The sequence below is a fragment of the Vulpes vulpes genome, chromosome 1 (genome assembly GCF_048418805.1).
Source record: "Vulpes vulpes isolate BD-2025 chromosome 1, VulVul3, whole genome shotgun sequence".
NCBI lineage: Eukaryota > Metazoa > Chordata > Mammalia > Carnivora > Canidae > Vulpes > Vulpes vulpes.
Genome location: NC_132780.1, coordinates 92,786,238 through 92,813,806, shown reverse-complemented (window position 1 = coordinate 92,813,806; position 27,569 = coordinate 92,786,238). Strand labels below are relative to the sequence as shown.

The following is a 27,569-nucleotide window of genomic DNA, read 5'->3' as shown; positions in this document are numbered from 1 at the left end:
TGGTGGAGACGTTAGGCTCTCCCGGAGATACCTTTTTAAAATAATATCTCTCTCGGCACTTATTGCCATGTATATCCATGCTCCCCCCTATCGCCAAAACTAGAATGTAAACTCCACAAGTTACTTTTAGACCCATGTGGTTTCTATAGCGCTTTAGAAATACCTATGTATGGCAGCGCGGGTCTGGCTTAGTGGGGCATGCAAGTCCTCATCTCATGAAAGGTCATGAATGAGTTGGGCCTCTGCCTTGGTGTAGAGCTTACTTAAAAAAAAAAAAAAAGTAACAAAACACTCAGAAGAGTGGCTAGTATATACAATGGGCAATCAATACTTGGTTGAATAAAGTAACTGGATAGGAGATGAGGGAAAACAGACACCAGAAATGACTTTTAACTACAATTGGCAGACTACCTCTATGGTCCAAACTAGATTAAAGGATGAAATTAGGAGAAGGCTGTTGGACACTGTGTAAGTAGAAGGCAATTAGATTACAATCCTACATGCAATCAGTAAATTGCAATTTTCTCAAGTTCCTTGTTCTTCCCTTTTGCCCTCGTTAAGTAAATAAATCATGATCTTGTAACCTCTTCCCTTTCCAGTCTTATCAAACAGCACCTAATTAAGGCCAGAACACTTCCCTTGAGAACATCAGAATAGGAACAAGCACTAAAGCTGCCTTCACCCCTCCCCTTCACATTCAATTCTGATTTTGGTAGAAAGATGGGCCCCGGTCAGGCAGCTCAGGTGGCTCAGTGGTTTAGCACTGTCTTCAGCCCAGGGCGTGATCCTGGAGACCCAGGATCGAGTCCCACGTCAGGCTCCCTGCATGGAGCCTGCTTCTCTCTCTGCCTGTGTCTGTGTCTCTCTCATGAATAAATAAATCCATTTTTAAAGGTTAAAAAAAAAAAAAAAAAAAAAGATGGGCCCAGGTCAAACGCTACACCTTCTATGAATGCTTTGCTGACGATCCAAACATTATTCAGAGAGCTTCATTTTGTTTACTAAGCATTCATACATACTACATCTTGATAACCTTTACTAAGACTTGACATTAATATTTTTCAATTGCTCACATTTACATGAAAATTATTTTCTTGGCCATTTAGAAGGATGTTAGATTGAAGAAAACTTTAGTTACCTTTTCTGTGGTTTTCGAGTAGTATTCAGAAATATGGTGGCTTGCTTTCTAAGATTTTCCTGGTTGTGTTCCCCACCTCTAGTTTGACCTAGGCCCTCTCCTACTGTCTCTACCCTATTCAATGACTACTTCCACTTTCAGTACGTTCTCAGTGTGGGGTCCTGTCCTTAAAAAGGTAATCTTGTCTTGACAGGTCTGTTTTGAGATTTCACTGGGGTAAACTCCAATCTCTTCGATCCTTACTATGGGTACTTTGCATTGACCTACGGAGAGGACAAAAGTCCAATTGAGTACTTTGAGATTCTGCTTTTCCCAAGTCATTCAGATGCTACTGCAGTTCTTCCTTCTATTCATGTAAAAACTGTTACTAGGCAGACTGGTGGTTTCCCCAGCTGCTATTTGGAGGTTTCATCACCTAGTTTAACTGCAAATGATATCCAAAGGTATTTGGTTTTTGCCATCCAAATGTATTTTTCCAAAACTACTAGTACATTATAGTTAATCATCATACTATGTTCTGGATCCCTAACACCAAGAATTTTTTAATCATCTTTACACCCAATGTGTGAATAAATGAAAGGAAAGAGGCTGCAGCTGATTTGGACAATGACTAGAAAGTTATGTGTACCCAATCTTGCCACTTGCCCAGCAGAGCCCCATTAGCTTGTGCCACAAGCCTAATTTTCTGGTGACAGGCAAACTCAATTATCTTAAGTAGTGGGACAGAATACAAGTTAACATTCTATCAAAGTAGGAAATAGCTTCTCCAACATCAACGATAGGGTCTCATGAAAATGTGATGTCCGAATTGGGATGTACCTGCTCAGAAAGTTCATTTAAATAATACATTTCAAAAAGAAAAATATTCAGGCCATTTTCCTTTTGTTCTGCCTATGCTGAAAGCCCCTCCTTAGAGGTAGTACTAAAGCAGTACATTAAACCAACCAGTGCTATTTAAAAGATGACACACCTTTTAAAATTAATCAAACCTTTACAATTATTTATTCAAACATTTTAAATATTGAGAGCAATTAAGACCAAGATTTTCCTTGATATTAAAATATTTTAAATTAAACTCTCCTGAAAATCCCGTTTTGTATTGACAGAATGTAATAGGAGTTAAGACCTACTAACTGTATTTCAATGTCTACTATATATCTATATTAATATCTACACTATAAATTGCTATTTGCTTGCAGTGATATAAAGTCTAAGTTAAATTTAGTCTAAAAGCAAGATTTCTTTTTATTTCAACCTTTAATTTATTTGAAAGATCTAGGTTATGCTTAGTATTTGAATCCAAAAGTCTTAAGCAGACCTCTTTACTCATTCCACTTTTGAACAAAAATAACTACAGCTAGACTTCTCTAAAAGCATAATGGTGAACTGCTGCTTGATTTTTCTGGTTCCCTTTTTTTAGAAGATTCATATGACTTCATAGATTCTGTAATCTGTTTTCTGATACAATGTTCACAAGTAGGTAAGCCTTGACTTGTCAATGACTTAAAAAGAGTTGGGTAAAACCTAGAACACAGAAAAAATAGTTAAAGGATGACCTTCCAGTCTTAGTCCACTTCTGAATCACCCTGTCAGCTATACATCAATGCTCTTTGCATTTAGCCCTTTTCATTTTTAGCAATAATCAACTCATAATTTTCAATACTGTCATGGCCCCAGTAATTGGAATAAAAATATTCTAAGTCAAAAATTCCAAGTGACTGATTTGGAGTACAGCTAATCAATTACAGCTCTAACAAGCTATTTGCCTTCCAAAGACTTGATATATATCATAAAGAAAATGGCATAAGTCTTAAAAAAACAAAAAGTCTGGTAACTACATTCCTATCACATCACTGAGGAAATGTAGCAATATGCAGTATTTCTTTTTAATTATCACTGGTAACTTTAGGTGATAACAATTTAATAAAGCAAGCACCTGAGAGTTAAAAGGTAGCTCTTAATCTTAAGTAACCCAGAGAACCAGGAAAAAAAGTTCAGTTTCAGGCAGCACAGCATTCCTGACAAGAGATCCAGATTCTCTATACTTCTATAAGCAGAAACCTTGCTTTCAGAAGCTAGCTAATCTACTTGTCAGGGCACCTAGGTAGCTCAAGCAATAAAGGTTAAGCATCCAACTCTTGATTTTAGCTCAGGTCATGATCTCAGGGTCAAGAGATTGAGCCTGGTGTGGGGCTCCATGCTCAGCAGGAAGTCTGCCTGAGATTCTCTTTCCCTCTCTGCCCTTCCCCCAACCCGTGCACACATGCTTTCTCTCAAATAAATAAAACATCTCTTTAAAAAAAGAAAACCTAATTGTCAAATATTAACTCATTGAGTTAATGTAAGTCTATACACCTATGGCTCTGGTTCTATCCTCTAAATATGGAACATGCTAAAATGATATGGCTGGACAAAGCAATATAAAAGGTTCTTCCTGGTCCTAGAGAATTTCAATTTCAATTTCAACTCTATTTCCTCTTTTAAGGGAAACCCCTTTAACTACTTGAGGACTGCTATCCAGGACCCATCTCTCTCATCATTGCTCTATACTATAGTAAATAAACCTTCTCCATCAAGAACCCATCTCAGTGACCATTTCTCTAAACATTCCTTTTCCAACTATTGACATGACACTATCTTAGACCTCAGGCTCCTGGTTCACCTTCCTTTAAACATACTCTTTACTCTTAAAAACATGGTACTCCAGGGCAGCCCGGGTGGCTCAGCGGTTTAGCACCGCCTTCAGCCCAGGGTGTGATCCTGGAGACCCAGGTTCAAGTCCCACGTCGGGCTCCCTTGCAAGGAGCCTGCTTCTCCCTCTGTGTCTCTGCCTCTCTCTGTGTGTGTGTGCCTCTCATGAATAAATCTTTAAAAAAAATAAAAATAAATTTTAAAAAACATGGTACTCCAAAACAATACATAAGAGTGACAAGAGCCATGTATAAAAATATAAGTGATCTAACTCTTCTGTTCACTGCAATCTGAAATCTCTTCCATTCATATTTTAAGGCAGCTTAGACTGTATTAGACTTTAGCAGCAGCCATAAAATAAGTTGGCTTATATCAATCAAACCTCTATATGTACACAATTATATCAGGCTTTTATTATATATTCAGTATATATGTATGTATAAATTCATACATTTATTTCATATTTATAGTATGTATGCCATACATGATGCACAATGCTAAGCGCTAAACATTTATTCTGGGAAAGGAAGACATTTAAATCAAGTAAGCTGCTAGCCTCAAAGAATGTGCTATATATTCAATGAGGACCAAAAAAAAAAAAAAAAAGTTTAGAATTTTTGGTAACGTGTAAGATTTGAAGACAGGTAAGTGAACAAGGGGTAGGTAAAGCACAAAGACAAAAGACCAGCTCATGTTGTTCATCCTAACAGTTTAGCAATCGGAAGACACTGAAGGGTTTTAGCTTAAAATGACATTAATTTTACAAATGGAAAACATCCCACAGATGGCAACTAAAGGTTGAAATCGAAAGGTCAAGGAGTTCAAGTTAGAGTCTACTGACTGCAGCAGTTGAAGTATCTTCACCACAGTATTATATGGGTCAAAAGCAGACAATACTTTGATTCTGATATATGAGTATCATCACTAAATGTATGCACAGACTATAACTACATATAACATTAATCAGTTAAGTGTTGTCTTTTATTGTAACTCTTATCATGCTTACACTTGGTGATGATATTCAATTTCTTTCAAAAAATTCAAAGTATACTTAACACTTCCCTCAAGGCAGCTTTAGAAGTACCCCAATAAAATATTTAGTTTTCTGTTTTTGGTACATTATTATGACCTTCTATAGTCAAGGGCTAGATAAAATTAACAAGTAAACAACTATTTTGGAGGATGAGAATGGTATTCTTTTTCTGTGGCTTTATACATTCCCTGAAATTCACCATGACTATGATAGTACCACAAAGTTATCATTGCGAAATACACAGGTCCTGCTGTGAATTTAAGTCCTTCCATGCCACCTAATTTTAAGGTGTACTTAATTATCATCCACTTTTACTAAAAGGGATGCTCACCAAGAAGCGGGCAAAGCCAAAAGATTACTACTAAGAAAAATCAGATTCTGATTCTTAGAAGAAGAGCATTAAAATCCACTTGCCCAACCCTCTTCTACTTGGCAAGAATCAAGATTATCTTCCATATTTTATGGGTGATATAAAATCAGTTCACTGTGGTAAACCATCTAAAATGTCTGCCAGAAAAATATTTTTCTTATGCAGAGATTATAATTAAGGCACATTACTTGAGATTTTTTTTCATAGTAGTGGTAAAACACCATCCTAACACCTGCATTCCTTTTTTAACCAGTAGGATCCATTTTTAAGATCTAGAGTATTAGGTTACATAACAATAGAGAACTAGAAAACTTAAGTATATGTACAACTTTGGCTTTGCTTGCATGGTCAACACATACTAATCATTACTGAATGTTTCAGAAGCGTGAGAAACAGCTCATAAATCTACACAATCTCTAAGGCTCTTGAGGAAGACAATGGAATATAACTACTTTCCATATATTCCTGGATTCTAAAAAATTGATAACAAATCTTGTTGACTTGGGGTCCCTGGGTGGCACAGCAGTTTAGCGCCTGCCTTTGGCCCAGGGCGCGGTCCTGGAGACCTGGGATCGAATCCCACGTCGGGCTCCCGGTGCATGGAGCCTGCTTCTCCCTCTGCCTATGTCTCTGCCTCTCTCTCTCTCTCTGTGTGTGTGACTATCATAAATAAATAAAAATTAAAAAAAAAAAAAGTTAAAAAAAAATCTTGTTGACTTAAAACTCATTAGCATACACTCTTAATTTGTAATATCAACCTCAGTGAACTGAACATTTAGAAATTAGATCCTTAACATTCAGATTTAACAATGGTTTCAACTATTTGAAACCCCAAATATATGGTAACATAATATTCTAAAAGTTTGTCGAAGGACATATCAGGATCTACTATTCAGAGTAGACTAAGTCTAGTCAAATAAAATCCCAGGATAATTTGTCCCGGGACAAATTTGACAATTTTCAAATTTTATTTCTCCAACTGCCTTCCCTATTTAGCAACTTCAAAAACTGAAACAGGTCTCTCTACTTCTGTGTGAAAGGAATACTGTTCCACATAGAAACAAACTACTCCCAAAAGGATTCCAATTGAAACCCAAAGAGAAAAAGAAAAAAAACTAAATTAAGCCATAGAGCAAAAAAAGTAAAAAGGTCCCTAATAAATAAGCATACTTTATTTAATGTAAGAAAGTGATATATAACATTAAAATAATCTACCATGGTTAACACAAAAAATATGTTTGTCACATATTTCTGCTCTTGTTTAAAGTTGACAAAAATGGTCCATTTTATGTTTCAAATAATTTCTAAGAGGGGCATGGTAAGAATTATACCAGATCTTACTCAAAATGAACAAGTCTAACAAACAAAAACCCAATCTCTTTTTAGTTAATGAAAACTAGTTTTTTAAAAGAAGAGAATAATACTGATTCTTTGTAATATTATGGCTAAGAAGTTCCTGTGTTAACACAAGAACTGGAGGACTAGACTAGAAACCTCGAATTTCTGTATTCTCTAATAATAGCTTGGAATCATCTACCATATAATTTCCCATTTCCAGGAAAAACAAAAAAATAAATGGGATTTGAGGAGTTTTATAAAGTATTTATCAACCCCCCAAAAAGCCACAACATACTAGTAACTTTAGCAAGAGGAGATGGTAGTCTAAACTCTATGAATAGGCCATAGAAGTCAGTTGTATAGAACAGACACAAAAATAGTCCCCAAATCAGGTAAACAAACAACAGCTATTACCACTTACGACATTTTATTGGCATATGACAATTTACAAGGGTCCCTGTTGCAATTTACATCACACTGAGTAAGAATCGTTTAGCCATCTACATTCATTCGTATTGGGTAATATTTTTACTCAAATTATAATTCCCAACACTTGATTTTAACTGTGACAAAAGGGAACAAATAGTAATTCCTTAAAGTCAAATTCAATTGGAAAAGCATATTTTGCTATTTTATATTAAAATTCCTAGGATGTTGAAAGGCATACACACCTAAGGACTGAGTCATGGCCTTCTTAAACAGCTTTCTTAATTCTTTCTGGAAATATCCTTTGGTTCATTTTTATTTTCCTTCTCTGGGCAAAAGGAAGTCTGTTAATGCAGGTATTAAAGAGTTATTTTCTGGCATTTGTTAACAAATATCCTTATCAAGAGGAACCATTCAGCTTTATAACACGTTGTGAGGTGTGGAGTTAAATCGTGGCTTAAAAAAAAAACACAACAAAGTCTTTCATATGCTTGGCTCTGAAAAAGAAAACATCCACAATAGCATCCTATTGCAGAGTTCTATCACCCTTCCTACTAAATTCTGGTATAATCCTTTTCTCAATTTTGTTTAATAGAAGTAACCAAATTAATAGAAGTATTTATTTAGGTTAAAAGCAAAACATTTGCATTTAAAATGTAACTTGCTGATAGGACTTAAGGAGCTTTATTCCCACTTTCTATTAAATAATTTCTTGGCAAATTCCTGTTCTCCTATTGTCTTAAGTGGAAAAACAAAACTGCACATTTACAGTCATGCACAGACTCAGTATCTAACCAAATAATAACTGTTAAAATAAATGCTAAATTTACTTGTATAAAATAAAATGGTTGTGAAAAGTCTCCTGGTGTTGAAGATTAAATCCATGTTGCTTTTTAGCATGTGATTAAGTATTGTTCTGACTAGGAAAATATTAGCTGTGTCCTGATTAATGCAATTACAAACTTGCTTTGACAGTATTTCCTCTGCTCTGTAACAATTTCAGAAAAGTCAAAATAGGAGAAATCATGCAATCACTAAGGATCCTAGGGCCATACATTACATATACTGGAATTTTGTTTTCGTATTTTTCCCTCTTACAGTTCTTAGCAAATGCCCTTGGCTGCAATCAAGGTGCTAGCAGCACTGCAAATCAGCAAGTGAGGATGAAAGATTCATGTACTTAAGATCTTTGAAAGTTTACATTAACAGAATAAGCATTACCTCCTTTTAATGCAAACATATACAACTAATTTGGTTGCTGAATTAACAAATAAAATTTAACTACTTTTATATATGCTCATAGAGCAGACAAACTTAACAGTGAAAATGACTATTTTGGATTTTCATCTTAGCTAACAGCATAAACATAAAGGTAATTCACATCTGAAAGATTATCTACCTGAAGAATAGAACCTTTGGGAAGAAAAAAGAAAAAGCCATTTTATAGACTGCAACTGAAATAGGGAAAAAAGTAAAACCAAGTTAGACCAATGCTGCAACAAACTTCCTGTCAAAACTTTTTATTGAAAAACAAGTTACTTAAAATACTACTAATTAACAGTATGTTTTGTTTCCCTATTTTTCCTTATAGTTAGACTACAAACTAATGTTACAGCTGTCCAGAAGCTCAAATAAATATGTTTAAGATATGAAATCAGGTACATCTTTCTAATATATCAAGTTATTCTGCAGGATAATCCTCTTCCATACCAAGACCAGGATAATAGGTTTTGTTCTGTTTCATTTTTTTAAAGTAATACATTTGGTAGGAATGGATTTTTAATTGCATTATCACAGACCAGTTCCTCTGTCAAAAAGATTAGCTAATATCTAAGACCATGACTCAAACTTTCAAATAAAAATAGAAAGAGAACATTGAATTTTGAGCCCAAAAAGTAAAGGATCCTAAGAATGGTTTTCATAGGCCACTGCTTAATTTCAATTAAAAAAAAAAATTCTCATACTTTTGGATCTTTAAATAGCTTTTACATTTTAGCTACTGGTAAAGCTTTTTTTCTGTTCTTAAACATCTGCTGACATGTTAAACTAGCTTAGTTTACCAAAGTAAAAACCTTTTCTGTGGTACACCTCAAAAGTTAGTCACCCTACAACGTAGTGTGTTTGAATTAAGGAGAATGTTAAACAGATGTATACAGTTAAAATAATTAGTGTGGTCTCTATAAACAACCTCTGTTCAGGGATTCGTATGTAGAGATAACGTTTACTTCAGAATAAACATTAACAAACAGGGAAGGAAGAGAATCAGAACTTTCACAGAGCTGTACTTGACCATATCTTATAGACAAAGCGAATTACAATGCATGTAACAAAAACAGTAAAAGTATTTTTTAAAAGTTGATAGTTACAAATATGGTACGTAACAATTCTCTACTTTATTTCAGTACAATTTTCAACATACAGTCTACTATTTTTCAAGATATTTGAAGACTTAAAACAAAATTTCTATTGACTACTTGCAAACAGTAAAATTTAAGTAAAATGCTTACATTCTTATTTGAAAACAAAAATCAGGTAAAAAATGGTGGGTGCAAGTTCTGCTCTCTGTTGCAATCTCACTTCAGATTTACTATTCCTAAAAAAACAAAGAGGAAAAAAAGGATTAGCAAAAACGTGGAAAGTGAAAATGATCCATAATAATTAACTAATTGGCCCACCAAACCTATACTGAAGAAAATGTGTCAGAATCACTAACAAGTTGAAATTTGTACCTTTTCTTCTTTGCGTCTGTCCTTCTTTTCTTCATTATTTTCCATGGTCTCTTCTTCATCTTCAACAATCCCGTCCCCTTGGTATTTGTCATGAGTCCATTTTGGACTGCTACCTGATTTTTTGAAGTTAAAGCGCCCTCTGCCACGTTGAAAAGTACCACGACCTCTTCCTCTTTTGGCCCAATAATCCACACCATCATCTCTGTCATCATGCTACAGAGAGGTTAAAAACAATCATCACTAAAATGTCTTTCAAGGAAAATGATCATATTCCCCAATCATACATCATGGTACAAATCTTTGGAAGACTAGGGTTATGTGAGATAGTAACGTTCTAAAACACATTAAAACAAAGCCAATAACACTGCGGTTTTGGCTAAAATATATTCCATTATGAAAGCAAATAATTACATCTTACTGCTTTATAATAAGCACTGAGAGTTGTCCAGACAATTTTTTGGACTATATCAACTGCTAAATTACCGCCAACTTTCAAAATTTTGACTTTTTGCAAAATTTCCATTATTTTAAATGTAAGTCCACTTATTAATATACTGCATGTCAATGAGGTAAAATAACCAATAATTTTCCCAAAAAATTACTAGTCATAAAGGCATTACAAAGTCATAAAAATATAACACTATAAAATTTATTAAGTGGCATGAATTATACCTTACATACAGGAACAGATTTTAAAATCCCCACTGAGACTTAAAACTAAATCAATGTATATTACACCACATCAATTTTCTAGGCTAGAGAATTTCACATGCCAATTCATGAGAGCATGGTCCCTAGAGTGATATCTCAACTTATTTCTTCTTCACCAACATTAACTACTGCAGCTTTTTATTACTTTTAATTAGCTATTATTTTAGCCTTAACTTTTCATTAACTATATCCAAATACAGATATTCCCCAAATTACGAACTGCTCCATTAATCAAAATAATCTGCAAACTTGAAAAGCACTTTACTTTGTGGATAAGTGGATGAGTACCACACCCGAAAACAAAAAAGCCAACATTCTCCTGTAATTTAATTAATTGCTGACCACCTCAAACTTAGTCTCAAGTTTGTCACCTATAAAAAATGGAAAATAAGGCAAAATAATGTCCCTTAATGAGACAATAAGTATAACGTAAACAATGTTGCATAATCTATGCAACACCTGACCAGCTATCCAAAAGTCACTAAACAAAATTTTCAAGTATTACATGATATAAGCACCTTTTCCAAAACACAAAATGTGCCTTTGTGCAAAATTCATGTAATACAGATCACCCTCCTGGCATGAATCGCAAAGCTCAGTTCCACAAGAAACATACCATGCAGAAAAGCCAATTCTATTACCAATTTCTATTCTTCTATCTTTACAAAACCAATGAAATAGGACTAGCTAGAGTTTGTCTGGCTCCATAAAAATGAATTTAGGAACTGTCAAAGTGTAGATTACAGAACGTCACAAAGTTTAATTAGAAACCTGAAATAAAATATTTTAAAATACTCTGCCACTCGAAATGATACCCACACAACTACATAATTTCAGACTCCCTTTTGGTATCAAAACAAGCAATTCTAGAGTTTGTGGCATTTACACAGCATTCCATGCATTTGTGGGAAGCAAACAGGTAAACAAAAGCTCTGTGGCTTTGCTTCCTCATTTTAAAAATGGGAGATAGCCATGAAGGAACACAGATATCTGGAATAATTGCCCAGCCCAGTGTATGACAAGCAAATACTCAAAACAGTGGTAATAATGTTTACTAAGAGTAAGACACTGTTCTAAGCACTTACCATGTATTTATACTCATCTAACCCTATAAAATACTGTTAACTAATCCCCCTTTAGATATAAAGCAATTGAGGCACAGAGAAACTAAGTTACTTGCCCAAGGCCACAAAGCTAGTCCTTTACACTACTGTTTAGGATCATCACCCATAGAATACATTTTCCAAATATCTTGGTGGCAAGAAATAATTATATGGTAACCATATAAGGCAGCTAAGTTCCAGAAATAGAAAAAAGAGGCAAAGCCAACACTAGAGTTAAACTAGCCATTATCCTTAAATATCCAATGATCTGAAACCACATAAAGAAAACAGCAGCTAAATTAAATTGTATCTCTCAGAAGATATCCTGGCAGCTATGGAAGTAACACTCTGATACTAAGCATAGTGAGATCATAGTATCTTAATCCTCAAATTCTAATTTCTGAGATTTTAGTCCTGCCTATAATTTTTAAAAATTAATTACTTCATATGATAAAGGGTCAGAGAAGTGAGGCAGTTATAATGCACAAAACAAAGGAGGCCATATTAGAACAAGACCTTCTGGGGGCAGCTGGGTGGCTCAGTCGGTTAAGCGTCTGACTTTTGATTTTGGCTCAGGTCATCATCTCAGTCCTGCACCTGGCCCAGCGCTCAGTGGGGAGTTTGATCAAGATTCTCTCTCCTCCAGCCACCCCTCTCCTCTTATATGTGCCCTCCCTTTGTTTTCTCAAATAAATAATCTTAAAAAAAAAAAAAAAAAAAAGACCTTTTGAATCCTCTTATCTCTTCCCCACAGAATGATCAAGTTTCAAAAGGTTAACTGATCAAACCTCCTACCTCCTACCCTAAAGCTCCTTCCCCACCATGGATTTTTCTCTTCCTCAGAAGACATCAACTCAACACTGAGAACCTATCCCACTTTAGTACTTTCCACTTGTTCCAACTCTTCACATATCCACCCCTCCACAGAATTTCAGGTTCTAAGATAGACTATCTTTCCTGGAGTACTTATTATTAAAAACATTACCAAATCTTTGCATATATCCAAGTTGAAAGATGAGAAATTTGAGAAAAGAACAAATGTTACTATTATCCAATAATGGAGAAGGAATGATAGAGTGCTTTCAGAACTCTGAGTCTGGAGACCAAGGCATGGGTTCAAATTCAAAGTCCTGTTCTACTAGCCATATAACTTTGGTCAAGCTGCTCAATCTCTGTAATCCAGTGTTTTTCTTCTGTAAAAGTGGAATAAAGGACTCATCTCAAAATGATTTTTTATACTCATGAATTAAGCTTATATTTGTAAAACACTTAGACACCTAGCAGAGTACATATGCTCAATAAATGTTATTAGAAGTTCCATGCCAATTATTCTGAAAGAACCTAAGGGAGCATCTACAGGTTTTCAACCTCATTTCTCCTGAATATTTTTTTTGCATGAATGTTTTTATTTATATTTATATTCTCAACAGTAGCTATCTATAAAATACCTTGCAAAGGTATTTTAAAAAAAGTAAAATCTAAAAAAAAAAAAAAAGTAAAATCTTTTAAATTTTAAATATCCATGTAGAACTCAGAGCTGTCATTTAAGCGGTTTATTAATTAAGAACCAAAATAATTAACTGTGGGAACTGATAAGAAAAAATGATTAATATTTTAATTTTACTTCTAATGAAGTCTCTGACAAATGCATGTTTTATATAGAAATGAAGGTTTTTAAGATCTAGCCCAGAATAGCAACATATAAAGAGGTTACTATTTATTAAGTTGCTAAATTCTTAAAGTAACTTTCTTCTTCTTAATCAGTAAAACTACCACCTAAATGCCAAACTGAAACGTTCCAATGTAAGATAAAAGTTACACCACCAGATTCTGAAAAAATGCCATTAAAAAAAAAAAAAATGTAGGTCTGACCTTAATTTAGTATTTGAAAACATTCAAAATACTAAATAATTACCATCTATCTAATTCACCTTTCATTTCCCTCTTAACTTTCTGACTTTTAAAACTTAAGTCTACTTCTCTGGCATTCTTTTTTAAATGAATAGTGTGCATTTTTATTATCACTAACTCCTCACCCCACCTTTGACAGAAGGGCCTTTTTCTCTGACTAGGTGATTTTATCAAGGCTTTTAATTGTGTTCTTGAAGATGAGGGCTCCTAAATTTTTTTCTCTATAGATCTGCCTTAGCAACAATACATTGCATTATCTGCACTTAATTTCTCCTAAGCACTTGAAGAACAGAACACTTAATTTTCTCCTCAAATTGGATTCTTACCCCTGTATCCCCTATCTTAGATCCCTTCATCTCACTACCAACACCCAACTAGAGAGTCCTTGAGTAAGTCCTCATAAATGTTAACTTTTTTAGTATCTAACCCCTTAGTTCTGATATTCAAAAACTCTCAGATCTATACAACCTTGGTTTTTCTAAACTCTGGTTAAGATCCAAATTTACTAAAATATTATACGCTTCTACAACCTGGCTCCTACTTTTTTCTTAATTTTACCAAACTTACACCAACCATGTAGCCACAGAGTTCTCAGATGTTTTACTCCTGCAATCTGTAGTACACCTGGCCTTTCTTTTACGCTCAAGATTCAAGCCTAGTTCCTCTATATAGGGTCTCCTTATCAGTCTCTCCTTTGAAACAACCCTCCATTTCCTGCTTGGAAGGAAATCCACCACATGTATTTAGAATTTATTTCTAAATTTGCTCCAGCCAAGAACTAAAATACTTGTTTTTTGCATTCATAGTACCTAACATAAACAAAACAGCAGTCTGTAAATACATAAATTCTTAGATCAAAAAGCAGAACTTTTAAATTTCCTATGACTGAATAAAATGCCTTTCACGGTCCACACAGCCAACTCAAGCAATTCAAACAAGCATAAATTTCCCCTTATAGGAGCATATATTGCATAAACATTATGCATAATACACTTTAAAATCTTTTTCAGACTTTGGTCGTTAAAGTACCCAAGACTGTCATACAGAAATTAATTTTTGATTGCCCATTCTTCAAACAATAAAGATCTACTTCAGCATATAGCTCTTTCTAATCAGATAGGTTTTAGAAATTCAGATGTATTCAAGTATATTCATAAAAAAGGAAAATAAAAGAAAATTCTGTAAATCTAGTATTATCTTCCTTCTTGCTTCTGCAAAACAACTAGTCCTCAGAACCAGTCTCTGAAACATGACTTCTCTGAAAAGCTGTAAGAATAAATACTTCTGGTAATAGCTTTGGTATTTTCCTAAGTGTCTATAATGCTGAACCCTTTTCTCCCATACCAAACTACAGAAAATTTCCACCATTAATTACGCTATAAACTCTTTCAGGACCCATCTCCTCTACCTTCCATTTGTTAGAAAACTACTTCAAAGGGAATTATATCATAAAGAAGCACCAAATTAGTGTTGCTAGCAACTTTTCCATGTGATTTTTCATCTTTTATTCCAATGGAAGTAATCATAATCAGCCTTCCTGAGATCCTTAATTGTGTTACTGTGAAAGAATTTTCTTTGTCCTTCATTTAAACAGACAGCTGTGATGATGGAAGTTAATGAAAAGTTTCTATAACTGTTGTCTTATAGACAGATATGAAACATACGTTAATGTTCTACTCTGAATATGGCTATCAAATCAGGTACATTTTTAGTTTACCTGATCAGCCTATAGGTGCTATCAATGAAGTATAAACAGGACCAAAGGGACCCACATTTTCAAAACTTCAAATCATCTGGGTAATGAATTTTAAAAGGTTTCCTGCATTATGGTGAAAACTTCTCATAGTAGTGGATACCTGTACTCAAATGTATTCACCCAGTATGCTTTGAAAATTAATGCAAACCAAATAAACACAGATTTCTAACACCCACCAAGAAGTACTTCTTGCTCTTTGGGGTATATTCTGGATCCCATTCCTCTTCCTTCGGTCTCTTTTGAAAAGTAGTATTTGAGTTGTTTGGACCAGTATTTGTCCCAGCAAAAACTCCTCTGGCTCTTCCTCTGCCTCTAATTCGAAACTGATTAACATTAACAAAGTTGTTTAGTAATGCAATCAAAAGGTATTTAGTTACATGCAAACTCTAATTTTACTGCAGTAACAAAAAACATATTCCCTAATTTCCTTCCTAAATCTCTAACTTCATAGCCACTGAGGATGGAAAGGGTGGCTATTTTATATTACAGGCAAAAAAAATAAAATAAAATAAAATAAAAATCTGCCTACTGAAAGTTAAATAGGTTAAGAAGAAATGCAGTCAATCTAAATATTAATATACTGACTGCATTTCATGGCATGGACTAGTATTTTTAAATAATGAAGTTGGTTCTTTTCCCCTTTTACTAGCCAAAAGAGTTGTCTAATTCTTTGAATTATCAAAGGAGTCCCAAGTGTTCAACTACACCTATTACCATTTAAGCAAACCTCTTCTCTTTCCCAAATAATCTAATTAATAAAACCCTAATAATTGAATACTCGCTTACGGTTGGAATCTGAATATAGAAATTGAAGAGTCAAGAAGATGCACTACTGTGAAGTCATTAAATTAATAATTACAAAAATTTATGCAAATATGGGGATAATATGTGTGCTATGTAAAATAAAAAAAAAGTTGTATGATTTCTATGATTATACACATATAAACAATTACTGGAAAGCAAAACAGGCAAGGTACAAATCGTTATAATACAGAGATTAGAATGTTTCTTCTTTTTAACGTTTTTAGGTATTTTTTCAAAAACTAAGTGATTAAAGAACTGGATTTCAATCACTAACTTTACTTGACTCTTGGGTCTTTATATACTAGGTACAGTTACTGTTTCCGAAATTTAGAAAGTATCTAATTTATATATATGTGTTTTTTTTAATTAGACAAAAACACTTATTTTTACTCTGTATATAAAGAAAGCATCATCCCAGCTCCAGCCCCTCCTCCCAACTCCTAAATGCATTTCTTAATGAAGATAAATACCATTTCACTTTCCAAGACTAATTCTGACTGTAGGAGTAATGACTCACAACAGGGTCTAAATCATGTATTTTTAACTTTCCTTATGCACAGTGCTCTAAAGTCCTACCAATAATCAAGGTATTTCTATTACTTACAAAGGTTCCTCGCGGTCGGCTAACTCCTCCAAAGCCTGAGTATTCTTTCAGTTCATGGTGAGTTTTAAATTCTTCTTCTCTTTCCTTCTTACTCTCCTTTTCTTCTCGAGAACTGGGAGAAGAAGGTGATGCTGAAGAGGATGAAGATCGAGAATGATCTTGCTCTCTACTTTTATGTTTACTGCAAAATAAACAAAGAAAACAAAAAAATATGTGCTATTTTAAAAAAGATAAAGACCCTGTTGAATCTTACAATAAAAGGGATATTTTCAAGTCAAAAAAAAAAAAAAAAAACTATCCCCTATTAAAATTATCATATAACTAAAACAATTGGGTGTTAAAATTTGACACAGTCTGTTTCCATTCTCCTTCAGTTATTTTTTTTTACATGACTAATGAAAAACATGCTATGGCCTGCTAGTTAAAAACTAGCAGTCTGGAAACTTCAAGAATAAGGTTCAGTTCTTCAATATTTTTAACTTTTTTGATGTAGTTATTTTAGGAAAGAAAAGAAGAGTAGGAAAAAGTAAGAATGTTCTTAAGGCCAAGTTTCAAAATGACTGCAGTTTGTACACCCTGGGTGAGAAGAGTTCGTACAATTTGGGCCATAACTCCATTATAGAAATAAAAAGCAATGTGACATACAAATACCAGTCATAAGTTAAAAAAAAAAACACGAGTAAAATCCACCATTTACCTAATGAATACCAAGAAAACGATTATCTATGATACTGAGTATTCCTACTATTTATTTGACTCTATGATGATCAATTTTAACATGGTTCTAATGCAACACCCGAAAAGGTCATACCTGAGATAACTCTTACCACTGCTAACAGTATCCATGGAAACATTACTTTGAAAGATTAATACACATTGCTATTTCATAAAAACTAGTCCTTCCTCCCCCCCATCTTCCCATGTTAAACCACTAGATATCAGTTTAAAATTCTTGTACTCTGGGTGTTATGAGTTGAAAAAGTGCGGAATCAAGCATAACGAACCAAAGTTCTTACACAAACTGTTTCTAGAAATGCACTGCATTGAAGTCCAACCTCCTGATGTAGCCTGGATAATAGGACACATTAATTTGTCATTTTTTTTTTCAGTGTTAGCTTGCTATTCCAAAGTTTTTGTCCTCATCCACCATAAGCCGTGTAAAAGACAAATACATTTTTGCTGTAAAACAAATAATTTTAATTGTTTAAATTTAAACATTCGATTACACAGTCAAAATTGAAAGCAATTAAGCTGACAATTATTAAAGGCTAATTAGAAGCTAAAACCTAACTCACACAGTTTTAACAATTACCTGTCATCTTTGTAAGATTTGTATTCCTTGTAATCTTTTGGAGTTTTTTCCTGCTTTCTTGATCCACTGGATTCCCTGGAGCCCTTGGAATCCCCCCGTTCTTTACTTCTTTCTTTTCTCCGACGATCAATGTCATGCCGAAGATCAGCAGAATCACACCTTAATTTTTTATCTCCCTGTAAGAGACAAACGTAAAATACAGAATTCAGGAGACAGATAAGAAAAAAAAAAAAAAAAAAAAAAAAAATATATATATATATATATAGCCAAATTCTATGCCAGTGTCTAAACTGGCATTTTAGTATCAGAAAAGAGTGGACCATAACATACTACTTCCAAACTTAGTTTTAGTTGTTAAAAAATATGCTTGGTTGTTTTAACATTTGTATACACAGTGCAATGGGACTAGGGAAGTTATGAAAAGCTAATTATCTTGAAAATGTCAAAGGATTTTTGTTCAAAGAAATCCATAATAAACTTTGTATAGTAAGAAGGACATAATTATTTTTCCACTCAGCTGATCCTCATTGTCATTTACTCATCCTTTTCAAAGGGTTTTCTTTTTTTTTTTTTAAATAGTTGAACAGTGATAGAGGTTATACTCTATCTGTAGTTGTGATACAGCCATCTACCTATAAAGTTAAGGGTTTCTAAAAGTAATGGTTCTCATTATTCAAGCCTCATTATCAAAAGTCTTCCCAATAAGTTGAACAACCCAATAAAAACCACTTCAAAAAGAAGAACTGTGTAATTTCCATAACATGCAAAGTGGAGTATGATTAATAAAACCAAGTAAGGTTGAATAAGGGTAGAAACAAAGCCAGAAAGAGATTATTCCCAATCCTGTACTCAGTATCTCGGGCCATATACTGCCCTTTCTCAATTCAGGTATTGCAACGGACATTAGTTTAACTGGGTCACAATTCACCTCCTTCTTGTTCCATTGCTTTTTCAAATACTATATAATTTAGGAAGATGGAAAGAGGCATCTAGGAATGAAGAAAAATTATACATCAGTAAGATGCTAAGCAATGTGGACATCCTTGCTAGTATTCAACAATAAGTAGTACTTACTCTGGGAAATCTAGCTATAATATTCAAAAGCATTAATAAAGCTTGAGAGTATAAATGTATCTCCAAATGAGAACTACTCACCTACTTGCTCCCTGGGTAACAAAGTCTAATTAAGAACAAAAACCTTCCTTATTCACCGAGGAATTACCAAGCCCACAAGTAACACGATAATTTAAGTAAAACTACTTTGTAAACTCCAAAACTAGAAATACGTTAAATAGTAACACATTATTCAGATCAGAAGATGAAAGATAAAAAGCAATGTCATATCTTCCTGTCCATCTTTAAGTAATCACTATTTCCTATTCTCCACATGAAAAACTGGTGAGTAATGAGGAAAGAAATAAGATACTCACTCTTTCAGAGCACAAAGATAGACTAAATTGTTGGCAAAACAAAAGTAACCAACACTGAACCCAAGATATTGAAAGGAAAAGTCAAGATTAGTATTTGCTTCTTAGGATCTGTTTTTCCAAGACAAGTATGCCCCATACAAAGAGACCATTTTCTTTTAAGCTCTAAATTTCATACCTAGTAAGTTAATAGCATGCCCTATTAAAATATTTGTACAATACAATTATTCCATCAATAACAGCTTCTGGTAATGAAAGTGCCAATGTTTTCATAATAGCTCAACTATTCAGCTCTGCAAAACACACAGTCTCATTTTTCTGATTAGAAAACCTATGTTCAAGAGGCTAATTATCTTGCCAAATATTACAAAGTAATACTTGGCTATACCCAAAACTTGGATATACCCAAAACTGGAACCAAGCAGCATTTCCAAGTCCCCTAACCTTGTTATTACAATGGACGGTTGGTCCCTTTCTACTTGTCCCCACATTTCTACTAGACCCATGTGGCATGCCATATGGGCTAGTCTGCCTAGAAAATGTAAATTTCAAATCAGAATATATCACAGTCCCCTTAATAAATGCATTCCATTCTTACAGATCTCTCCCCCAATATTCACAGGTTCTTCTCATGATTAAAAGCATTCCTCCCCTAACCCACAAAAATTCTAATAGTGACAGTTTTTATTCCAAATGTTCTTTTATAAATCAGTTCTTAGAATGCTTATCTCTTAGTTCAGATCAAAAATGCCCAGTAGCATGGGGATTACTTCTTGTTCTTGCTGTGAAAAACCTAGATATATCAATTTAGCCACATATAAATCAAGGAGTATCTATTCTGGCTCATCTATTGAAACTCAAAACTTCATAGAAAACTATAAATCTACCTTCGCTTTTATAGTTTTCCTTTGTCTACTTCTTGATTCTTTACCCTTTACTTTGAACTAATTTCTTCATTTTTAAAAATTACTTTTGGTTTTACTTGGGTACACAGTGTAGTGTCAGTTTAATTTCTTTTAGGAAATAACACTGTATGTACTACCATAAATACATTTACTTACAAGTTAAAAATAGATGCCCTTTGCAAACATTTTGTCCACACAAACTATACTTAGTATATAATACCACTAACTAAGTTGAACTTAACATTAAAAAAAAGCCCATTCAAAACATACCTTTTGATTTTCTTCTTTAAAAACTCTCTCTTCCCCTGCTAACCGAGTATGCTTCCTCAGGGCACTTGGAGAGATGTCAATTCTCCTTAACATAAAAAAAAAGTCTATTTGTAGTCACATTAATTTAGGGTTCAAAAAATTCTTCAGAACTGTCCATTTTTATAAAGGAAAATTACTAAACAGTAATTCTAGTAATTTCTCCCCCAGTATACTTAAGCATTGATAAGATTATTAATCTAATTCCAAATAGACTAAGAAAGACTATATCCACTAAAATTAAAATGCTTCAAGTATCTTTATATATAAAGTCTAGCCTTTTAAAACAATCATAAAGAACTCATTTTGATTAAATTCAGTATTATTGTCAACCATCATACAATTATACTTCCAAATCTTCAATGAACACATATATACCATTATTTCTTCCTAAGTATATCCAGTATTTTTACACATTCAGTGGATCTTTAATTTTATGCTGTGCCTTTCCTTGCCTTTTTAAGCTAGTGTCATTTGCAACTTTTCAGAGCTTCAGTAGTCACCACCAAAACCCTACCTACTGTGTACTATGTACTGAGATACTTTATAACCAATACTAATTGTCACCATCACCCTGCAAGAGGCACCGTTGTCCTTTTTTAGTAGATAGAAAAAAACTAATGTTCAGAGATAACTAATTTGTTCATCACAATGAAGTTACAGAACCAGGATGTCAACATAACTGTTGTTGACTTAACATTTATATTCTGATTATGAAAAAACAGTTCTGTCATAAAACATTTTTATTTTACAAACTTACTGGAAGTAAATTAAATTAAAGGCATCCAACTTCCTCCCAAAAAACAAATGTGTTATCTACTGAATTCCTTACTGGGGGGTGATTAAGGAGTATTTTAAATTCTAAGAACCTGTTTAGACCAAATGAACTGAAAATTTTAAAAACTATAAATTACAAACTTTTCAAGGCTGGAATACACTTATTTAAGGTATGAATCAGAAATAAAACCAAAGCTCATTTTGTATCATGATAGCATAGTTCCAATATGATATTGTTTAAACAGTGTCTTCCTATCAAAACGTTTTTATGCCCATTCAATAGTGCACATACCTGTGTATCTCAGGGCTCTTTTGCCTGGTACTATGTTCTTCGGTGGCTTTCTGATACGAAGTGAATCTCTCGTTTAGGGTCATTGCAGCTGATTTGAAGTATTGCTCTGTTGATTTAGGAGAAATACTGTCCAATTAGTTATCTTTACTTCAAAGGAAATTTTCATTTGTGACAGAAGGGCATTTGGCGTGAAAGGAAAATAAAAATATTCAAGAAACCTAGCAGAAGAGAATCAAGTGTTACAAAGACCTCCTACTCTGTCCCTTTTAACTTCTTGTACCTCAACAGGTAACAGATACAAAATTCCTCAGAAGGCCCTGTCGATACTACATATAATCCAAGAACAATAAACAGATGGAGAATCTCTAACTAGTTTTCAATAATGCACTTCTTCCTCAAACAACAAAAAGGAACAATAATGTGTGTACATCCTTATACCTTACCGATATGAACCAATGAAGTTATTACTTCAAGTAATCATTTGCAGAAAACAAAAAATACTGAAATAACTACACAGTTGGTTTTAGTAAACTAATACAATTATTTCATCAAGAACTATGTTGACAACAAAAAAAACTGATTTAAGAAAAAACGGAGTACTACCATTTCAATTGAAAAAATATTTTTCAATTAACAATAATTACACCAAAAATCTGGCATCTTGGCAAACCTGACAGCATATTTGCTATTATTCTCTTGTCCTTCTTTTAAATTTTAAAATCAGTAATATCAATACTAGTTTTTAAGTCATTCAAGATATGCTGTAAATGTAAAATAGAAAGACGTATAAAGTCATGAAATGTTACATTACGAAGCAAGCTATCTGCTTAACAGGTCAACATACATCTGTGTCAACTTACCGCCCAATATCCAGCACATGTCTCATAACCAATCATTAAAACTTGAAACGGCCACTACAAGGGTAGTGCCTCAATCATAATTCCATGAAACCCAGGAATTTGAGCTAGCAACTCAGTTTTTATGCCATTTTTGCCAGGAAGACAGAAGATTCAACTTTGCCTGTATCTTTCAACAGCTATTTTACTTTGAAACATGGATTTTGCCATTTCAAAACATATTCCAGGACCTAGTTACAATGAAAAAGAAAACATCACTGGGCATTTTCAGCTCTAAATTAAGAAAGAGCTGTTCAGATCGGTTGCAACAATACCAATAATGAAACATAACTACAGTTCTTTAAAAAAAAAAAAAAAAAAGAAAAAGAAAATGAAAAAGGAAAAGAAAAAATTTTATCAAAACTTGATCTCAAAATTCAGCAATAAATTGTAAAATGTGGAGACAGGTCAAAAAAGGTAAAAAAAGAAAAAAATGTTAAGGTTTCGTATTTTATGTACCACAATAATATGGTCATAAACTGGTTCACAAACCTAGTTATAGCCAAATAACAAAACTCTTGTTACCATGTTTAAATAATTACAGTCAAAAAGAAATGCATTAACTATTCACTGTTTTGAAACATCAACTGTACAAAAGAATTGACTAGTGACAGGTTTCAGCTATTACAATGAGTTGTTCTCACACAAAAAGAAACTTTAAAAAATGGCATTTAAGACCAACAACCACAGAGCTTCCTGGGTAAGAACCTACTTCACAGTAAGCTGCCTTTTAAACACAAAAAGAAAGTAACAAAAACAAAACAACCTAATTGCCCAAAAAGTCATACCCTAAAACCTTTGACAATTACTAGTAACTTTGATTTACATACTGGTGAAAGCAGAGGATCATTACTTTAGCTGAAATGAACACCCTTATCTTCAAGACTAACGAATTGTCATTATTATCCTAATTAGTAACTATTCATATAATCACTACTCATCTAACATATTAAATTTCTTGAACTTTTTTCCTTATAGAATTCCAATAAACTCTTCTCCAATTTATCATTTAAAAAAACTAAGTATTGCAACAAATTAAGTAACAAAAATATAGACAAAATCAATACTGCTTTTCTGCTGGTTTCAGGTGTCTTTAAAAATGGAAAAGAAGTTCTTAATAGTACTCAGTAATAATACAGCCTCACTTTATTATAAATTTATGCAAGAGTGCATTATATGGCATATTCATGCAATGAGAAAACATCTGTAAGCATTCTGCCCTTCAGGTCAACGATACATTTCAAAGACTCCTCATTAAATAAGTAAATATCAATTTTCTCATTATATACATTTTTAGAGTGTGTTTCAACTCTACCTGGTATTTCAATCACTTTTTATTAAGTATCTCCATGGGTCTTAATGTCAGCAAGACTGATGGCTCTTTCATGAAACTATTTCTCCAAATTTCTAATGGTCCCTATGTGTACTTGCTAGCCCTAGAGTACCTTATTAAAAGTACCTATTCATTTTCATTTGCAAGAAAAATTTCATTCACAATAGTAAACATACCTTTTACATGATGAACCAAGGACACAATGTGTTGAATAAAAGACTCTGAAGTGCTTTTGCTGGCCTGTGGCAACTTAATGTGGTCAAAGATGGATCGGAATTCTTGTTCCTTCTTGACAGAATGGACAAGTGTACTAGCAAGTAGCCTGTCTTTAGTCAAGGAAGCAGGTCTGGAGCATATCGGTAACAAACACACACATAACAAACAAAATATACCATTGGTTTGAATATGAAATGGGAGTATGTTCAGAAAGTAAGATAATTAACTAGGATATTAAGTAAACCACACAGATTATTTCCTGGGCATCAGTGTGGAATTACCTGTTAGAATCATCAAGAGGAACAGGTGCCATTTTGAGTTTAACTTCCGGACGATGCGAATCACTGGCTATCATTTTGATCCTAAGTGGGCTCTCCTCTCGGAAGGTAGACTTTTCTCGTGCATCCAGATTCTTGTGTAGAGGGGGACTGTAATCAAAGAGGTCTTTGAGCTTTTCAGACTTTACCTGCTCAGGTGATTGAGTTTCTTTCTTTACTGTTATTCTCTCAGAATTTTTGTCGTCTTCCTTGTGCTTATCTTTTGCAGTGCTAGGCCTTTCCACTACGTAGCCAGTCTCTTTAAGTTTATAATTTTTTTCTTCTCTAAATCCGTCACTTTCTCTATTGCCTTTCAGTGAAACTTTGGACTTGTACTTGGATCCTTCCTCCTCAGTATTCCGGTGAGATGTAGTAGCAAAATTTTTACCCTGATCTGCAAGGACTGACTTTCTGAACTGTCTATAATCCTCTGTCTCCTCTGTGTCATCCCCTTCTGAATCGTTAAACTTTTGTTTTCCAGACTCTTTATCACTAAAGTAATCTAGTGCTTCCTGATCTTCCCATTCTCCCTCTGCCCTCCCTTTCTCTGATCCTTTCTCCTTTGGAGCCTCTTTATCCCTGGTATTACCCCTATCAAGCAGGAATACTCTAGACTCTTCATCTGTGAACCTGTGAATAAGCAGAGAAGAGAATGGTAACTCTGGATTGCATTCACTGTGGATCACTTGCATACTTATATGTGCTGCCCAATACAGTAGAGCCAGTAATAGAGGAAAAAAAAAAAAAAAAAACTCTACTGAAAAGTATTTTCTTCAGATTCCACTTTTAAAAAACATCAAAAGCATCCATACAGCACTTATGTACTGAATTTTTAAATACATTTACATACTAAACCCTTTCTCAAAAACCTTTTCTAGTCCTAGGTCACAATTCTGCACTAACAAATCCAATTATCCAGAACTTCTATAACCTGCAACAGTTTAATTTTTAAAGCTAAAGAAAACCCATAAGCAACATATTTCTCTATCAGAATTCTACTTATAATTATACTCAAAATTTCAGACTATTATATTCATCTACCAAAAATAGTTCACAAGTGACTTTAAATTAATATTATTTAATACTCTGAATCACAAAATATTTCATATATACTCTGCTGCAGAAAATGGTTTCTGGGAATATTGAATACTTTATCAGTTCAACAAGAAATTTAAATGTAGTTTGTACAGCACTACCCCATAAATATTTGCCTACCTGTTCTATTTTCTCAGAGTCAAACTACATTAGAACCAAATTTTCACTGAGTTTTTTGGCAATTCTAGCAATGCTTGAAATCAGAATTTAAACAAAGTATGTTTCAAATGTTACTAGAATAAGAAACACCATTATCTTTTTATAGTCATATTTCTTAATAATTGGCAGCTGCATGTATAATACCACACAAGAACATGCACTATAACTACATTATTTACGTAGGATACATTATAATGATGAAGGAAACAAGCTTTCAGTGCTAATACAAAATTTATCTCTGCAAGTTCTTACAAGTTTACCATCAGTTATGCTTTATGCTACTCAATTTCTTGTCTACAATAATTCTTGGCTGAGAGTAAAATTAAAAAGAAAAATACAAATTAGCTTCTATTAAAACACTTAATTTGCAAAGTTAACCAGATACAGTATAAACAACTTAGAATTATAAAGTCTTGAGTAACAGCTAATACACATCATAGTGCAATGTTAAGTCTTAAAAATCGAAAGAGAATTCAAAATTAAGAGTATTAATATTATTATCTAAATATTTTAGTGCTTACCTTTTTAAGAATTTTCCTGTCTTTGCAGATTCCTGATCTCCACCATCAGGATAAAATGAAGAACGTCCCCTAGCGTCATCTCTTGGAGCATTCTGTGGTGTGATTGTCTTTGCAGGGCTTCTTCGTGAAGGGATATGATGAATTGGACTATTCTGAGAAGGACTGTACCGACTAGATCCATTTCCAACAGAACCAGACCCAGACCTTTCAGGACTATGCTGAATGGAATGTGAATGCTGAGAGGGGGTGTTTTTTGCAGAGTGGACTGTACTGAGCATGGGGGCATCAGAGCAAGATGAACTCTGACTAGGTGGTGTAGCAATCGGTGAAGGACTATGAGGTGATCTGGGACTATTATCATAAGCTGAAAGGCCAGGCCAAATATCACCAGATGTGGCTGATGATTTGTTAAACTCATCAATAGATTCAGACGGGTCATGTTCAAATGTATCTTTCGGCTCCTCCTGTGATTTACTTTTCAAAGGACTCTCTTCTTGGGGCTCCCCTTCAGCTTTTTTGGTTTGTTTTTCCTGAGACCCTCGTCTTTTAGAGACAGGAGATTTGCTATATGGGGATGAAGAACGAGAAGAGGATGATCTTGGAGACCTAGAAGATCTATATGACCGGCGAGATCTGCTTCGGGATCTTTGAGAAGAAACGGATCTTCTTTTTGGACTCCTGGAACGTGAACGACCTCGTCTAGGACTCCTAGAGTGTCTTCTATTCCAGACAGGTCTATAACCACCTCGATGATATCTACCTCCTCCTCCTTGATAATACCCTCTGCCCCTTCCTCTGTACCCATAAGGTCGTCTCATTCCTCTATTATTTCTGTAATCTCGGCGATAATCTCTAGAATAAATACGATCTCTACTACGAGATCTTGAATATGTCCTGGAACGAGACCTAGAACTAAAAATGAAATAAATATCAATACAAGAAAAATAAACTATTCCATTCTATCCTCCTAAATACTCCTGGTTGAATTTAACAGGTCAACAGTCAAAATCAAAAGTGTACATTTGAAAAACAAAACCTCTCATTTATATAAAAGTAAAGTTTACTGTTTTAAAAGTCTCACTTCTGAGATAAATATTCAGAGAATAAAGTAAAGGCCTTAGGAACAAAGGCATAGAAAACGGGAAAATATCCAACAGGACATACTAACAAATTAATAAAGTTATAAAGGCACTTAAAGTAGCAGAGTAAAAGAATATTTTACGGCATAGAAGAATATTCATTAATGAAATACTACTGGCTAAAGGCATCAGAAACAATGAGAAACTGAAATAATATGCAAAGATAGTTTACAGTCATATTATTCTCACTATCCAAGTTATCTCAACATAAATTCAAAGAAATTCACTATACAAAAGCACAGTATGGTAAGAATCTGAGA

At 33.8% G+C, this 27,569-nt stretch overlaps 1 protein-coding gene across 8 annotated transcripts in view; it reads right to left on the bottom strand.

The window, feature by feature from the left end:
* Positions 1-6,980: 6,980 nt before the first annotated feature.
* BCLAF1 (BCL2 associated transcription factor 1) overlaps positions 6,981-27,569 on the bottom strand; it is a 29,644-nt gene continuing 9,055 nt past the window's right edge. Inside the window, exons 4-14 of one of the 8 annotated variants that reach the window (XR_011994285.1) lie at positions 26,171-27,082; positions 24,360-25,025; positions 24,039-24,208; positions 21,634-21,739; positions 20,529-20,613; positions 17,927-18,102; positions 17,631-17,793; positions 16,615-16,795; positions 15,383-15,529; positions 9,726-9,938; positions 6,981-9,589 (exon numbers count right to left, since the gene is read on the bottom strand). Coding sequence is in view for 4 of the 8 variants with exons in the window: in XM_025997880.2 (XP_025853665.1) it covers positions 9,584-9,589; positions 9,726-9,938; positions 15,383-15,529; positions 16,615-16,795; positions 17,927-18,102; positions 20,529-20,613; positions 21,634-21,739; positions 24,039-24,208; positions 24,360-25,025; positions 26,171-27,082 (2,662 nt within the window). In the remaining 4 variants the exon portion in view is untranslated. The remainder of the gene's footprint in view (positions 9,590-9,725; positions 9,939-15,382; positions 15,530-16,614; positions 16,796-17,630; positions 17,794-17,926; positions 18,103-20,528; positions 20,614-21,633; positions 21,740-24,038; positions 24,209-24,359; positions 25,026-26,170; positions 27,083-27,569) is intronic. The other 7 variants (XR_011994287.1, XR_011994286.1, XR_011994288.1 and 4 more) reach the window with 7 other exon arrangements.